Genomic DNA, 16,865 nt, shown 5'->3' with positions numbered 1-16,865 from the left:
ACACATTGATTCAAGAAACCTTACTGGTGAACCCAACAAATTTTGCCCCATCTAAATCTCTTGTGTTAAGGAGGACCCAGTCTACATTTGGGAAGTTGTTTTTATACCTTTCTTAAATCTATCTTACACTTACAAACACAAAGATCTACCTAACATTTATAAATACAAGTTTTATTTTGGTGAAGGAAGAAAATCTAGTTTTCTTGGATTACATATGTAACCGGGTGACCGTCGAATCTTATTCATTATCGTTAAGAGTGTACTTAGGCATCCATCCAGGTGATGTTAGAATAGTTGTCTGTGCCTTTAAATGGAGACGGTGATGTCATTACATACGCGCGGGATAGTGGGAAGACCGTTTTTGTTTTCGGCAGAAGAAGCTGGTGGGGCTTTGGGATTAAGTTCCTCCCAGAGCTACTGGGCTTGGTGAGGAACGATTTTCACAAGTGAGGCATTGGCACTGGACAGCGTAGCTTTTGCAAAGTTCCTTAGCGGCCAAGTAGAATTGCCACTACCATATTAGTTCTGTATTAGTTTTGTGTGACTTGCTTTATGTATTTTTATACTGTATACGCAATTCGTCAATACACAAGGGTGTGAATCGAAAGTTAAACTAAGATTGTAATGGCAAGAACTGGTTGTAAATTCGTTTGTTTTGTTTTGAGACCCTCTTCTGGCACTAAAACATCTAAAACAGATAAAGAAATTAAAACCCGAAAAAAAAAGTATTTGTCGTCTTGAGTGTGTACTTTTCCCCAGGCTACAAAATTTGGTACCAGGAGTGGGGTTAATTCCAAGCCAGTTTAGAGGGTCTCTGATTATTGTATGCAGTATAATATACAATACTTAATACAGTAGAGGTAGACCTGGACTAGGACCGCTGTTCCCCTCAGGCGGAAGGAAGGAGCGCCTGTTGCCGCATGGAGAGCGCGGTAGAGCCTCAGGAATGGGCTGGGACGTCAGCGACTGACGTCAGGACGGAGAACGGAGACTTGGATCCAGGGAACTGCGGGCCGTGAAGCCATCGAGTTTGCAGCAAAGGACGGCAGCGACTTCTTTTGCAGGCTTGTTGTGAAAACTTTAAAGACTTAAGTTTTACTATGTTACACTCAAAGGACACACCAGTTGAACTTGATTTGAATGAACAGATTAGGGAATTGTATACTGTAGTAGATATGATGAAGCCATGGCAACCATAGATAAATTAAGCAGAAGGTCCTATGTATATGTCCGAAGGGAAAGACACATTGTTCCATTTATGGGGGATGTTGAGAAAGATGTGAGGTCTGGTGATAACTTTATTGAAGAAGTACAACGTGCACTTCATACGAGAAATCAGTCTGACCAGGATCGGTATGACTTTCTTATGTCCCTGCTCAGGGGTACAGCCTTAGAGGAAGCACGTATGCGCAGTGATGCTAAGGAAGACCGGGCTGATGACTTGTTCACCTATCTCAGGGAAGCTTTTTAGAGACAAGCGTGGTGCACCCCAGCTGTGGCACAGCTTCCACAGTCGCAAGCAGCATGAGAGTGAAGATGTAAGAGAGTTTTCACATGCTCAAGCTCTTAACTTGATACTGAAGCACTCCCCTGATGCCGTGACCAATAAGAGGGTAGTGCTAAGAGGTCAATTTATAGGCGGAATCAGGGATCCTCCCCTCAGAAGGGAGCTCCACAGATTCATGCGGGACCACCCTGAGTCCTCAATGATAGAAGTTGGAGAAGAGGCTCGTCTGTGGCTTGTAGAAGATCCCCTGGGAAATACAAAGTCTGGAAAGTCAAAGTGTAGCAGTAGCCAGGCCCAATGCTCGATTCTTAAAGCTCGGGAATCTGAGTCTGTCACACTAGATGACGTCCTTAAAGTAGCCGCAGAGCAGGGCAAAGCCCTTTGTGAATTGACTCAAGCAGTAAAAGATCTCACTATGCAGAGGGATTTTACATGCGCTACTAGCAGTAGGCATAAGTTACAGCCTAGGTTCACAGAAGATGGGCAACCAATATGTTTCAACTGTCAGGTGGGAGGGCATTTGGCCAAGGATTGCCCACGGACACAGGGGGCAAGGGAAGTGGAGTCTGCATCCTCCTGCCCTCAAGAGGTTAGGAGTCGGGCAATTCAGCCGAACCTCATAGATATAGATAATGTACAGCTATCCCGTGACCAGTTGCTGCAATGTGCCATAGGAACATGTCTAGTTGTTGAGCTTGAAATTTCAGGTGTCGCTGTCCGTTGTCTGTTGGACACAGGTAGTCAAGTAAGCACCCTGACCGAGCAGTTCTTTCGAGAACACTTGAATGGAGAGGACAAGGATATGCTGTCCACTGCTGGCTGGCTTAGGCTAACAGCTGCAAATACTGGGCATGGTGAGGAACGATTTTCACGAATGAAGGCATCGGCGCTGGACAGCGTGGCTTGTGCAAAGTTCCTTACCAGCCAAGTAGAATTGCCAGTACCATATTAGTTCTGTATTAGATCTGCATTAGTTTTGTGCAGTTTGCTTTATGTATTTTTATACTGTATACACAATTCATCAATATACAAGGGTGTGGATCGAAAGTTAAACTGAGATTGTAACGGCAAGAACTGGTTGTAAATACGTTCATTTTGTTTTGAGACCCTCTTCCGGCACTTAAACATCTAAAACAGATAAAGGAATTAAAACCCAAAAAAAAAGTATTTGTCGTCCCGAGTATGTACTTTTCCCCAGGCTACAAAACATAATATCTAGAAAATTTTATTCATACATATGCATTTTTGAATATTCCAGCCCACTTGCTACATTCTAGCAGTATGGTACAATGCAATGTTAACATTTGCAACAAGAAAGCTATGAGAAGAGCCGCAGGATTACATGTGTTCCTCCCAAACAAAAAAAATCCCAAATCCTTCCAAACACAAAAATCCACTGTTCTAACATCAGTACTCCATGGCCACTTCTCCTTAAACAAATTACCTACATCCTCCTCCACTGTCCTGAAAACCTCAGTTACTAATTGCTCCCCTTAGCAATGGCTACTTTCTTACCTTCCAAACTTAATCGAGGGCTGCTGTGACTCCAGCAATGGCTCTATTCCTAATTAGGCTTTAACAATAGCATTTGTCAGTTGCTTAGCTCAAAAAAATCAGGCCTACTTGTCAATACTGAGGATACATTGAAACAAAGTATGATCTACGGAAACACAGAAGGTAACAGTACGATTTTTTTCACCATATACAGCAGGCAAAATATATAACAATAAAAATTGTATTTTGTTATTAAGTCTATCCATTGTACATTAAAATAATGGAATAACATTTTGAGACCTTGACTATACTTAAAATTTTATTCTGTTAAGTTCACCATCATTATATATATAGATTATGATTATTTTTGTAACCATGTCCTACCAATTATGTTCTTTCGTTTCTTTTCTAATTTTGATTCAATTATCTCTTGTGTCCTTGATGACGATGTCTGAGCAGAGAAGTTAATATAAACTGGAACATAACCCGCCTCATCTTGTATTTGAGTCAACAAACTTCGTGCAACCACAGACTAGAAGAAGAATATAAAATCATTAGAAAATATACATCGTCTTTTAATAACAAAACGGTACTTATTTTACCTCTGAAGCATATAACATGAAAGATACATAAATTTTTAACCAGCTGTGCAGAACCACCCTTAGAAATGCACATAGAAGGACTCTGGAGTTTTTTGCTCAAATTATAATGCTTACATTCAAATTTACTGGATTGAATATGATTAGCACTCCTTAAATAAGTGGTGGATTCATTAATTAGGACCAATTGGACCTAATTGTTTCTTTCAGTGTTATAACAGTTAACGAAGTGAGTAGACTGCACACTGTACCATACACATCGTGGTTTACAGACCAAAGGACTGGAGCCTACAAGATGGTAAGGCTAAACTAATCCTCTTTGAGTCACTTAACTTAATTTTGTCCATGGAGAACCACTAAGGAGATACGAGAAAAGTAATGAGCTACCAAAAGTGATTATAACAATTAATTTTACATGTTTTTCTAATCCCTTATTCACTGGAACTCAGCAGTACATCATCATACTGCATAATCTTAACATTAAAGAAAAACAGCACTGGGTGGTGACCTAACTTGCAAAGAAGGTCAAGAAAAATGCATACATATTATTATTAAATGAGGCTACTCATAATTGTTGCTACAAGAAATATGAAAAAACAGTTCAAAACTTGACTGGTCACAACTATCCTGTAACATCAGGTTCTCCAAGGAGATTTTGGTCAAAAGCTACAGAGCACTGATGACAACTAATAAACCCAAGCTGGGATTCTCTATTAGTGAGTCACAGAGCAGTGCTGTACAGAGATGGACCATCTGATCCATGCTGACATGTTGGAAATATGGACTCATTGCATTTCCTTACATTCGTGTGACTATCTAAATGCCTCTTGCATTCCAGATCTTAACCACTCACAACGTAATTCTCTTTTCCACTCAGATCAATTTAAAACTTCCGTTAAGCCTAAACTTAAGTTCTCCTAAAGAGCAACATCTTCCACTTGTCTGCATCACTTCCATCTGCCTTTTTTTGGCCCATCTTCTTAGCTGGCAAGTTTTGAAGTCCATCCTCGCTGTCCACTACACCCCAATCTTGATGTCATCCACAGGTTTGCTGATCCAGATTACCACATTATCATCTAAATTATTAAAGTTCGAAGTAAACTTATCTTCAAAATACATATATGTCATTGTGTACGAAGGGTGATTGATAAATTTGTGGCCTAGGTAGAAGGAGTCAATTTCAGAAAACCTAGCACATTTATTTTTCAACATAGTCCCCTCCTACATTTACACACTTAGTCCAGCGGTCATGGAGCATACAGATCTTGGACCTCCAGAAAGTGTCCACAGCAGGGGTGATTGATAAATTTGTGGCCTAAGGTAGAAGGAGATGAGTTATTAACTTCAAACTTTCTGCATAATCACTCAAAGAGTTGAACTACACGTGCATGTAATGAGAGCTGTATAACTCATCTCCTTCTACCTTAGGCTACAAACTTCTCAATCACCCCTGCTGTGGACCACTTTCTGGAGATCCAAGACGCCAACTTCTACAAAGAAGGGATCCATATGCTCCACGACCGCTGGACTAGGTGTGTAAATGTAGGAGGGGACAATGTTGAAAAATAAATGTGCTAGGTTTTTTAAAATTGATTCATCCTACCATAGGCCACGAACTTATCAATCACCCCTCGTACAACCTGTGATTCATTTTCTTGTGGGTATACTCAATAAATCAAATAACTATAGCAGAATTAATAAAAGACAAAATTGACGGGGCAGACAACCAGTGTGCAAAAGAAAACAAACTGTCCAAGTACAAAAAAAGAGAGAAAGACAGAAAAATAATAAATAAATAAACAAACAAACAAATAGATAAACAAATAAATAAATAAGCAATATTGAGAACATGAGATGAAGAATCCTTGAAAGTGGCTGTGGGAACAGTTCAGTGATGAGGCAAGTGAAGTTGAGTGAAGTTATTTCCTCTGGCTCAGCAGCCTGAAGGTTGAGGGGTAATATCTGTTCCTGAACCTGGTGTTGAGAGTCCTCGGGCTCCTGTACCTTATTCCTGATGGTAGCAATGATAAGAGAGCATGACCTGCATGGTGGGGGGTTACTTTCCTGTAACAGTGCTCCATGTGGATGTGCACAATGGAGGGGAGGGCTTTACCCTTGATGGACTTTACCATTGTAGGATTTTACACTCTAGGGCATTGGTGTTTCCATACCAGGCTGTGATGAAACCGGTCAATATACTCTCCAGCACACATCTATAGAGGTTTGTCAAAGTTTAGATAAATCTTCCCAAACTTCTAAGGAAGTAGAGGCACTGCTATGCTTTCTTCGTAATTGCATTTACATACTGAGCCCAGGACAGGTTCTCTGAAATTATAACATCGAGGAATTTAAAGTTGCTGACACTCTCTACCTCTGATCCCCTCTGAGGACTGGCTCATAGACCTTTCATTTCCTCCTACGAAAGTCAATAGTCTGCTCCTTTGTCTTGCTGACATTGAGTAAAAGGTTGTCATTCTGGCACCACTGATGAACAACAATGATAAACAGCATTGATTCCTGTGGCACCTAAGTGACAAGTGACTTGACCTATAATTTCCCAGTCAATTCTTGGAACCTTTCGTGAAAAAAAGAACAACGTTAGCTATCTTGAAACCTCAGTCATGAAAGAACACTTTAAATATCTCTGCCTGTACCCCTGAAGTCTCTGCACTAACCTCCCACAAAGTCCGAAGGGACACCGTGTCACGCCCAGGGGAATTACCCATCCTAATAAGCCTCAAGACAGCCAGCAGCTCCTCTTCTGTAATCTGTATATGGCCCAAAACGTCTACTTTTTAACCTCAGTCTATTTTCTGATTGTTTGTCTCCTGAATATATACAGATGCAAAATTAATTTAAGATTTTCTCCATCTCTTTTGACGATGTGTCAATAGCCATGCTGATCATCAAAAGGATCAACTTTGTCCCTTGCTATCCTTTTGATCTTAATATACAGTAGGTATAAAATCACTTGGGATTCTCTTTCACCTTGTATGCCAGAGCAACCACGTGTCCTCTTTTAGCCCACTTGTTTTCTCTCTAGTGTGCTCTTGCATTTCTCATACTCCTCAAGCACCATACTTGATCCCATTTGTCCATACCTGATAAGTGCTTCCTTCTTTTTCTTCACCAGGGCCTCAATATCCTTTGATATCCAAAATTTCGTAAACCTGTTAAGCTTTGCCTTTTATTCTAACAGGAACATGGAGATCCTATACTCTCAATATTTTACTTTTGAAAGCTTCCCACTTACCAACTATCACTTTACCAGAAGGCAACTATCCTGATGCCTTCAAGATCCCTTCTGGTGGCATCAAAATTGGCTTCATTCCAGTTTAGAATCCCAAAATGAGGACAAGTCCTATTCTTCTCCATAATTACCTTGAAACTAGTGGAATTATCATTACTAGATACAAAGTGTTCGTTGATACACACATCTGTCATCTGCCATGTCTCATTCCCTGAATGGAGATCCAGTATTGTGTTTTCCCCAGTTGGGATCTCTACATATTGATTAAAGAAACTTTCCTGAACACATTTGACAAATTCTTTCCCATCCATTCCCTTTACAATATGGGAGTCCCAGACAACACGTGGAAAGTTAAATTCACTTGTTATAACCTTATATTTCTTGTAACTGTCTGCTCTCTCTCGCTCTCTCTCAACAAATGTGTTCCTCTAAATCACACTGACTATTGGGGGTTGTACAACGTATTCCTTTTTTTTAGGTCATCCTTTTAATTCCTCGTTTCCACCCATATTGCCACAGTAGACAAGCCTTCCAAGTATGTCCTCTCTGAACACTGCCATGACATTTTTACTGATGTGTAATGCCACCCCTCCCCCTTTAGGAACTGCATCTCTATCATGTCTAAAACATCAAAGACCCAAAAAACAGAGCCGCCAGTCCTACCCTTCCTGCAACCAAATCTCACTAATGTCCTAATTCTACCCGAATTCCACATGTTGATCCATGTTCTAAGCTATTATACAGTACCTACAAATATCTCCCACATTGAAATAGATGCATCTCAGAACATTAACCCCACCTTGCCCATTACACAGTCGAGTTATATCTTTGCCTGTAGGCTTAGCATCTACTTTTCCCACAACCACTCCATTTGCTGTCCTAGCAGTCTGGTTCCCACCCCACTGCAATTCTAGTTTAAAGTCCCAGAGCAGCACTAGCAAACTATCCCCCAAGGATTCTGATCCCCTCCATTTTGAGTGCAAACCATCCCATTTGTACAGGTCACCACCCTGGGGTTATGTCTTTTAACTTGGTACCTAACTTCCACAGCCTCCTCTACTGTAAAGATGAAGCCACACTCAGGTTGGAGGAACAACACCTTATATTCCGTCTGGGTAGCCTCCAACCTGATGGCATGAACATCGACTTCTCTAACTTCCGCTAATGCCCCACCTCCCCCTCGTACCCCATCTGTTACTTATTTTTATACACACATTCTTTCTCTCACTCTCCTTTTTCTCCCTCTGTCCCTCTGAATATACCCCTTGCCCATCTTCTGGGTCCCCCCCGCTTGTCTTTCTTCCCAGACCTCCTGTCCCATGATCCTCTCGTATCCCTTTTGCCTATCACCTGTCCAGCTCTTGGCTCCATCCCTCCCCCTCCTGTCTTCTCCTATCATTTTGGATCTCCCCCTCCCCCTCCAACTTTCAAATCCCTTACTCACTCTTCCTTCAGTTAGTCCTGACGAAGGGTCTCGGCCTGAAATGTCAACTGCACCTCTTCCTAGAGATGCTGCCTGGCCTGCTGCGTTCACCAGCAACTTTTATGTGTGTAGCTTGAATTTCCAGCATCTGCAGAATTCCTGTTGTTTACCTAACTTCCTGAGCTCTCTTTCAAGGATCCTGTCATCCTTCCGTATATCATTGGTACTGATGTGGACCATGATTTCTGACTGTTCACCCTTCCCCCTTAAGAAAGCTTTGGACTCAATCTAAGAAGTTCTGACCCTGGCACCATCCAGGAATCTTGTTCTTGTTGACAGAATCTCCAGCTTGTTCCTCTAATCAATTAATTCCCTATCACCATTACATTCCTGTTTTCCCCACAGCTTTACAATAAGAAAATGGTCAGCTCCCAGAACACACTGCCAGTGGAAGTCCTAGAAGCAGATACAATAGCAACATTTAAGAGACAGTTAGACATACAAACAAACGTAGTGAATGGAGGGATATAGACCATCTGTATGCAAATGAAATCAGTTTAAATTGGCATCATGGTTAGCACAGACAACATGAGTCGCAGGGCCTATTCTTATGCTGTAATATTCTATGTCCTATATCCATCTATACTATTCCCATTTAGTCTTGGTCCATAGTCTTCTATACTTTGGCAATTCAAATGTTCATCTAGTTGTTTTGTCATATGTTGTAGAAGTCTAGGTCTTCACTACCTTCTTAGACAAAACATTCCAATCTCCAACCACTCCCAAACTAAAAAATCCTATCCCTTCTAAATCTGAACCATCAACAATTCTTTTCTCCCCACAGATGGCACCTGACCCACTGAGTTCCTCCTATGAATTGTTTGCCATCTAAACTTATTATCTCTTACCTTCTGGTTATAGATACCTATGGTAGGACACAAAGTTTACCATTGTCTACCCTATCTATGTTCCTCACAGTTCTGTACTCCATCAGGACCCCCTCAGTTTTCTCTGCTCCAAGAAAAAGAAAGCTGGCCTATTCAGTCCAGCCATGATGAATAGTCATGATTAAGGGTCTCAACCTGAAAAATGGACTGCCCACAGATATTGCTTAACCTGCCTAAGGAGACAGGCTGCCAAATTCCTAGTGTTGTGAGAAGTACAGTCCAACAGGAAAACAATTGAAATAACAATCAAGTTGAAGTCAAATGGGTAACAGGTAAACTCATCCAAGGCATTCTGTGTGAAAATGAGATGTAACGTAACAACTGCAATTGCACCAGAAAAGCACAACCACTTGAGAAGCATTCTTGCATGCAATGCAATCAAAAACATCGAAGGATACAATTTTTTTCTTCCCATGTTTCCCTTCAAATTCAGAGATAGGTGGCAACTGGAAATTATTTCAAGTAAATGCTGTGATAATCCATCTCTTTACAAACAATAATCTTGTGACATACATACTGAGATAAAGAATCTCATTTTATTTATCACAGGTGTTAATTATATATACAAAAAAAATCTTTCTGATTCTATTTTTAATATAATTCACATAGAAAAATGACTAGAACTGTATTTTACCTTGCCCACTCCGGTTATCCCAGTGAAAAGAACAGAGTGATGAACATCAAGAAGCTTTTCCAACAGATACCCAAATCGTACAGTGTCTGTTGTGGGAACAAGCATCTCAAAAAATGGTATTTGACTGTTGTACTTAAAACTGGGAATAATTCTGTCCCATGGATCTAGTCGGTTGTTATCAAAGTCCATGTAATAGTTCCACAGGTCACCAGAGGTTGGTAACTAAAGAAAGATAAGAAAAGCTTTTAATATGTACAGTATATATATTTCAAAATCTTTAAAATTTTGGAGAAGTGATACAGAAATTAGACTAATCTATTCCTATTCTATTCTTATTATTGATCACTCCTGTAACAATTGTGTTTTACTCATAATGCACCAAAGTTGAACCACATTCAGGTAAGTTGTTGTCCCTCTCTATGCCTTGGTGGCACATCAGGTGGCAATTGCCATTTCTTTAGTAGTTGTCTGATTTTTACAAGACCAAGTTGCAAGCTTGACACTCAACCCAGCTCAGATGAAAAGAGCGCAAGCAGCCAGCTGAATTTGAACCCAGGACCACTCGCCTCAAAGCCCGGTGAGGATGCCGCTACAGCACTGGCCGGCTATTAAGCTAACTAGGTTTCGGCTCGAAACGTTGACTTTGATATTTTTCTAGATGCTGCCTGGCCTGCTGAGCTCCTCCAGCATGTGTTGCTCAGGTTTCAATGAAATTACCTCTCTTTCATTTAAACCCCAGAGTATGCAAGCAATCTGGAAGTATGCAAAAAGTAAGGAGATATATTGTTGAAAGATCATGGAATTAAGTATTTTTTATTTATTTAGAGATACAGAGAGGAACAGGTAATCTGACTCAATGAGCCACATTGGCCAGCAACCCACCTAATCACAGGACAATTGACAATAACCAATTACCGTAACCTACTAAGCAATATGTCTTTGGAATGTGGGAGAAAACTGCAGCACCCAGAGGGAATCCACACGCCCATGGGAAGTACATACAAAGTTCTTGCAGACAGCTTCAGAATTGAACTCCAAACTCCAACGCCGTAAGCTGTAACGTTGTGCTAACTGCTACACTACCATGGCAAGCTTATGTGGTACAGGCACAGGACCTGATTAGAATTCTGGGTTAGATCAGCCATGATCATGTTGAATGGTAAGATCTGGCTTGAGGGACCAGATTTTCCATTTCTGTTCCTATAATTTATGATCTTGAGTAATTGTGCACAAAAACACTTCAGAGATTCCCAGAAAGAAATTTGACAACACCATATATTATTTAGAGACAAAAGAAACTGCACATGTTGGAACCTAGAGAAAAATCACAAGCTGTGACTGTGAGTGGAGAGAGAATTTTGCCAGTATAAAGAGATGAGAGGGAGAGGTGAGGAAGGAGCTCAGAGGTCATAAGTAGAACAAGGTGAACTTGCAGAGGACAGGTAGATAGACCCAGCTGAGGGAAGGAGAGAGGGTAATTTTGAGGTAAACGTTGTTGGATGATAGGTAGAAACAGATAAGGGAAAATGGGCAGATGGAGCTGGGTGGGACATGCGGGAGAGAAAGGTAGGAAAGAAGCTGGAGGGTGATGTGGAACCAGATAATGAAAAATACTAGGCAAATGGAAACAGATTGCAGGGGAGGAAGGAAAAGTAGATCAGGGGAGAAGAAACCCTGATGTATAGTTGTGTAGGCAGTGGACAGAAGGAAATGGGAAAGATGAACAAAAGAAAAAGAAAGCTGGGTGGACAGGGAGAAACGGGAAAGGAACAGTAAATAAATGGGTAACATAAAATAGAAAAAAAAATCAATGCTTCTACCATAGGGTCATGGACTACTGAAGTGGAATAAGAGTTTTTTTTTAATCTAGACAGCCTTTGGCTTCATTATTGCAAGGACAGACAGGTTGATGTGGGAATGAGAAGGGAGATAAAGTGACATGCAACTGGAAGTTCAAAATGACCATTACATATCATTTTAGTTCCCAGGATCCCACCAGTAGTCATCTTCCTCCTTCCCCCTTTCTGCTTTTTTGTAAACACCACTCTATCTGTGTCTCCCTGGTCTGCTCAACCCTCTCCACCCTTCCCCATCTCCTGACTATTTTTCTGTGATAGTAGGAGGTACAAGAAATTATCCCTACACCTTCAGCCAGGGACCAAAACAGCTCTTCCAACTGAGTTAGAGATTTGCATTGACCTCTTCCAACCAAATTTATACCAATCACACATATAAATATCCACCTGGGTTTCTTCTGCACTGGCCTACCTTGCCTATCTCCTCCATCTTTTACCTGCTCCTCTTCATTTCCTTATCTGATTCCACTTACCATCTTCCAACCTTGTCTCTACCTTCCAATTCACCCACTCCCAATGGGCTCCAATTGTCTATGTCCTGATAGTTGTATTGATGAAGGGTCTCAGCTCGAAACGTTGACTATTTACTCTTTTTCATAGATGCTGCCTGGCCAGTTTAGTTCCTCCAGAATTTTGTGTATATTGCTTTGGATTTCCAGTATCTGCAGATTTTCTTGCAGTTGTTTTTTTAATTGTCTATTTTCTCTTTACATGATTCCACCTATCACCCACCAGCCTCTGTCTTTAAACATATCCCCACCCTTCCTCCTCCTAGCTCTATCTGCTCATCATGCCCCACTTCACTCCATTCCATCTATTACCTACCAATTCCTGTCTTATCCATCTCTTTCAACTCTTTATACTGGCTATTTTCCCTTTACATTCTCAGTTCTGGTGCAGAGTCATGGCTTGAAATGTTGACCATCCTTTTGACTTCTCAGACGCTGCTTGACCATATGAGTAGCTGCACCAGTTAGCTTTTTACTTCATACCATTCATCAGCGATATATTGGTTATGAAAGGCAATGTATTTGTTTATTTACTTTATAGATACCTTAGCCTCAGAATGATCTTCAAATTGATGACGCACAAATGTATCAAAGTTGTCCCAGTGGTCCTCAGTTAAATTTCCTCCAATAGACCAAATATAGCAGAAAACAAATGTCTGAGTAATAACACCATTTAATTGAGAAGCATCCTTTAAAACAGTAAGAAATTATTATTATTAATAATTTTCATTCAAATTCATTGTGCAAGTTATGCATTTGCACTTCCTGATAACAAAGCTGGGCAGCATCACTGACAAAGCGCATCCCTTCCCGATAAGCTTATGCATTCTATGTGTGTTTCGAACAGAAGGAGATTGAAATGTCACTACCAGTACCTATACCCTCAATGCACATGAACCTACAGTCACTGTTGCTGATGTCAGGTCAGTTTTCCAGAGAGAGAGACTACAGAAAGCAACTGACCTGATGTCCCCAACCATATCATTAGATCCTGTGCAGATCAGCTTGCAGAGGTATTTCCAAATATCTTTAATGTTTCCCTATTGGTTCCCATCTGTTCAGTAGCTCTGACATCACCATTATGTTGTGCTTTGAGAGGCTGGTCATGGTACGAATCAGCTCCAGCCTGCCAGACAACCTCAACCTACTGCAATTTGCCTACCATATGGCAGATATGATCTCCTTGAACTTACTGTCATCTCTGGAGAGTAGAGATACCTACGTTGCACAATTGTTTATTGACTACATCTTCAATACCTCATCTCCAAATTCCTAGATCTGGGACTCAACACATTTCTTTACAAATGGATCCTTGACTTCCTAACCAATAGGCCATAATCAATGAAGATGGGCAGCAATACCTCTGCCGTTACTATTCTGAACACTAGTGCCCCACAAGGCAGTATCTTCAGCTCCCTACTGTACTCGCTATGCATTCATGACTATATCACCAGATTCTTATCTAATTCCACCTACCAGACTGCAGATGATAAACCACAATGGGCCAAACCTCCAACAACACTGAGTCAATATGGAAAAAAAAAGTAGAGCCCAGTGCAATGGTGTCATGACAACAACCTTCCCCTCAATGTCAGCAAAACTGAAGAACTGGTCATTGACTTCAAGGACGGCGGGGGTGGGGCGGTGGGGGGGGGTGGGTGTCGATGAAATGGTCCTGTTTGCATCAATGTATTTGAGGTCAAGGAAGTTGAAAGCTTCAAATTCTTAAGATTAAACATACCTAGTCCAACCACTCAGATAGGACAGCCAAAAAAGCTTGCCAGTACGTCTACTTCCTCAATGAGGCTAAATAAATTTGGTACGCCATTTTTGAACATCAACAATTTTTATCAATGCACCATAGATAGCATCCCATTGAATGCATCACAGCTTGGATGGCATCTGCTCTACCCATGACCACAAGAAATTGCAGAGAGATGTACACACAACTCAGCATACCAGCCTCTGCTCTGTAGACTCTGTCTACACATATTGCTGCACTTTGTAACTGCAACACTTTACTCTGCATTCTATTATTGCTTTCAATTGTACTACCTCAATGCATTGATGTGCTGAAATGATCTATATGGATGGCATGCAAAAAAAGTCTTTCACATGACAATAGAATTTATCAATTTACTTATTCTTAGTTTATTTTGTATAGTTGGCTAAATATCATAATTAACATATAATATACCCCCTCATATGAAGTAATTTACTCAACTCAAAAATATTATTCATTTCACCAAATTGTAACCTTTTTTTATAATTTTGAACAATTCATATCTCCTCAGAGTCTGCACTCTCTAAATTGACATAACCCCAGTACTCTGCTCATGGAAGTATCTATGAATTAGCTATCCATTAGTGATTCTTCTCTAAATTTTTCCAAGGGTTTTATTATCTTTAGATTGGAAAATAAAACTGAATATGGTATTCTAAATAAATTTTAACAAAATACTCTATAAAGATGAAGAGAAACTTGGATTGTCATCAATATTTTTAAATGAGATGCATCACTGCTTTCCTGCTTAATTAAAGTCAATTGATAGTGTGGGCACGTGGCCAAGTGGTTAAGGCATTGGACTAGCGACCTGAAGGTCGTGAGTTCGAGCTCCAGCCGAGGCAACATGTTGTGTCCTTGAGCAAGGCACTTAATCACATATTGCTCTGCAACGACACTGGTGCCAAGCTGTATGGGTCCTTCCCTTGGACAACATTGCAGCATGGGCAACTGCTGGTCTTCCATACAAACTTGCCCAGGCCTGCGCCCTGGAGAGTGAAGACTTTCCAGGTGCAGATCCATGGTCTCACAAGACTAACAGATGCCTTAAAGTCAATCGGTGTGATGATAAACACAACCCATAGCTTTAACTCCAGTGTTCAAAGTGACACTTCATACATCCATGTAGAAGTGGCATGGGGGAACCAAGGAATTATGGATACAGTTAATACAGGCAAAATGTACTTCCAGTTTCAAATTGTTCCTTAAAAATGTCACAAATGTCACAAGAGAAGCAGGAGTTTGGAGATAATCGAGGGATGATGACTTCAGCTATGAGAAAATGTGATTAAAAGTTATCAAAGTGGTCATTAGAGGTGTACTATACCATACTTGTAGATTCAATGCAGAGATTATCTAATATTCTAAAGAAAAGTGAGCACTGAGCTACATTCACCTGTATTTTTAATGTGCACATCATTATAGTCTCACGCTCAGCATGCCTGAATATCAGAAGTAGACATTACAATTTTAATGGTGTGAAAATGAAATATTAATCAATCACATGGTAAAGGTTCACAAACACTAGCGCATAAATCTCTGTAACTTCCGCCATCTCCAACAGGATCCCACCAACAAGCACATCTTTCCCTCCGCCCCCCCCCCCACTTTCTGCAAACTGCAGAGATCACTCCCTATGTGATTCCCTCCTCGATTCATCCCTCCCCACTGATCTCCTTCCTGGTATTTATCCTTGCAAGTGGAACAAGTGCCACACCTGCCCCTACACCTCCTCCCTCACTACCATTCAGGGCCCCAAACAGCCCTTCTAGGTGAGGCGACACTTCACCTGTGAGTCTCTTGGGGTTATCTACTGTATCCAGTGCTCCCAATGTAGCCTCCTGTATATCGGACAGACCTATGCGCCGTCCAACAGAAAAAGCAGGATTGGCACAACATTGTGGGCTGAAGGGCCTGTAATGTGCTGCAGATTTTATATGTTTCTATCTCCCAGTGGCCACCCATTTCATTTTTATTTCCCATATCCATTCCAACATGTCAGTCCATGGCCTCCTCTACTGCCACATGAGCCTACTCTCAGGTTGGTGGAGCAACACCTTATATTCCATCTGGGTAGTCTCCAACCTGATGGCACGATTATTTATTTATCAAACTCCAGTAACTGCCCCCCTCCCATTATCTCCTTAACTGCCCATTTCTTCCCTCTGGTGCTCCTCCCCCTTCCCTTTCTTCCCTGGTCTTCCATCCTCTCCTACCAGATTGCCCCTTCTCCATGCCTTTACCTTTTTCACCAATCAACTCTCCAGCTCTTTACTTCACTTCTCCCCCACTCCCGGTTTCACCTATCACCTGCCACTTCTTCCTCCCCTCCCCCCAATTTCTAACACTGACTTCTCACCGTTTTTTTCCAGTCCTCAGCCTGAAATGTTGACTACTTACTTTTTTGCATAGGTGCTGCCTGGCCTGCTGAGATTCTCCAGCGGTATAAGTTAGTTATTTTGAATTAATGTCAACAGACATTGAAATATGGCCATGTGCCCAATACTCATTCCTATGAATGATCTCTGATCTGGAAATGTTAACTCTATTTTCTTTTAACAGATGCTGCCTGATGCGCTTTTACAGAATTTTCAGTTATGATTTGGCAAAAAGATTATTAATTGGCTAAATTCTATATTATGTGCTGCAGGCTGAAAGAATGAAATGCCTCTGGGTCACCTAGATACAAAAAGTTGAGGTGGAGGAACAAATGACCAAAGTATGCATTATGCCATTTAGGTATTGAAAGAATGCAAATATGTATACCATATGCAACTTCGAGATTCATCTTCTTACAGGCACCCACAAAATAAAGAAAGATAATAGTATTTGCAAATAACCACGCACTACGAAGACCAACAAA

At 41.0% G+C, this 16,865-nt stretch overlaps 1 protein-coding gene across 1 annotated transcript in view; it reads right to left on the bottom strand.

Moving 5' to 3' along the window:
• The window catches only part of dnah6 (dynein, axonemal, heavy chain 6), a 402,938-nt gene that overhangs the window by 199,851 nt on the left and 186,222 nt on the right, over window positions 1-16,865 (bottom strand). Inside the window, exons 38-40 of the mRNA XM_063047640.1 lie at window positions 12,765-12,908; window positions 9,855-10,076; window positions 3,386-3,533 (exon numbers count right to left, since the gene is read on the bottom strand). Coding sequence (XP_062903710.1) covers window positions 3,386-3,533; window positions 9,855-10,076; window positions 12,765-12,908 — 514 coding nt within the window. The remainder of the gene's footprint in view (window positions 1-3,385; window positions 3,534-9,854; window positions 10,077-12,764; window positions 12,909-16,865) is intronic.

The sequence above is a fragment of the Mobula hypostoma genome, chromosome 5, assembly GCF_963921235.1.
Source record: "Mobula hypostoma chromosome 5, sMobHyp1.1, whole genome shotgun sequence".
Lineage (NCBI taxonomy): Eukaryota > Metazoa > Chordata > Chondrichthyes > Myliobatiformes > Myliobatidae > Mobula > Mobula hypostoma.
Note: the sequence above shows the minus strand (reverse complement) of the source record. Positions and strands in the feature narration are given on the sequence as shown.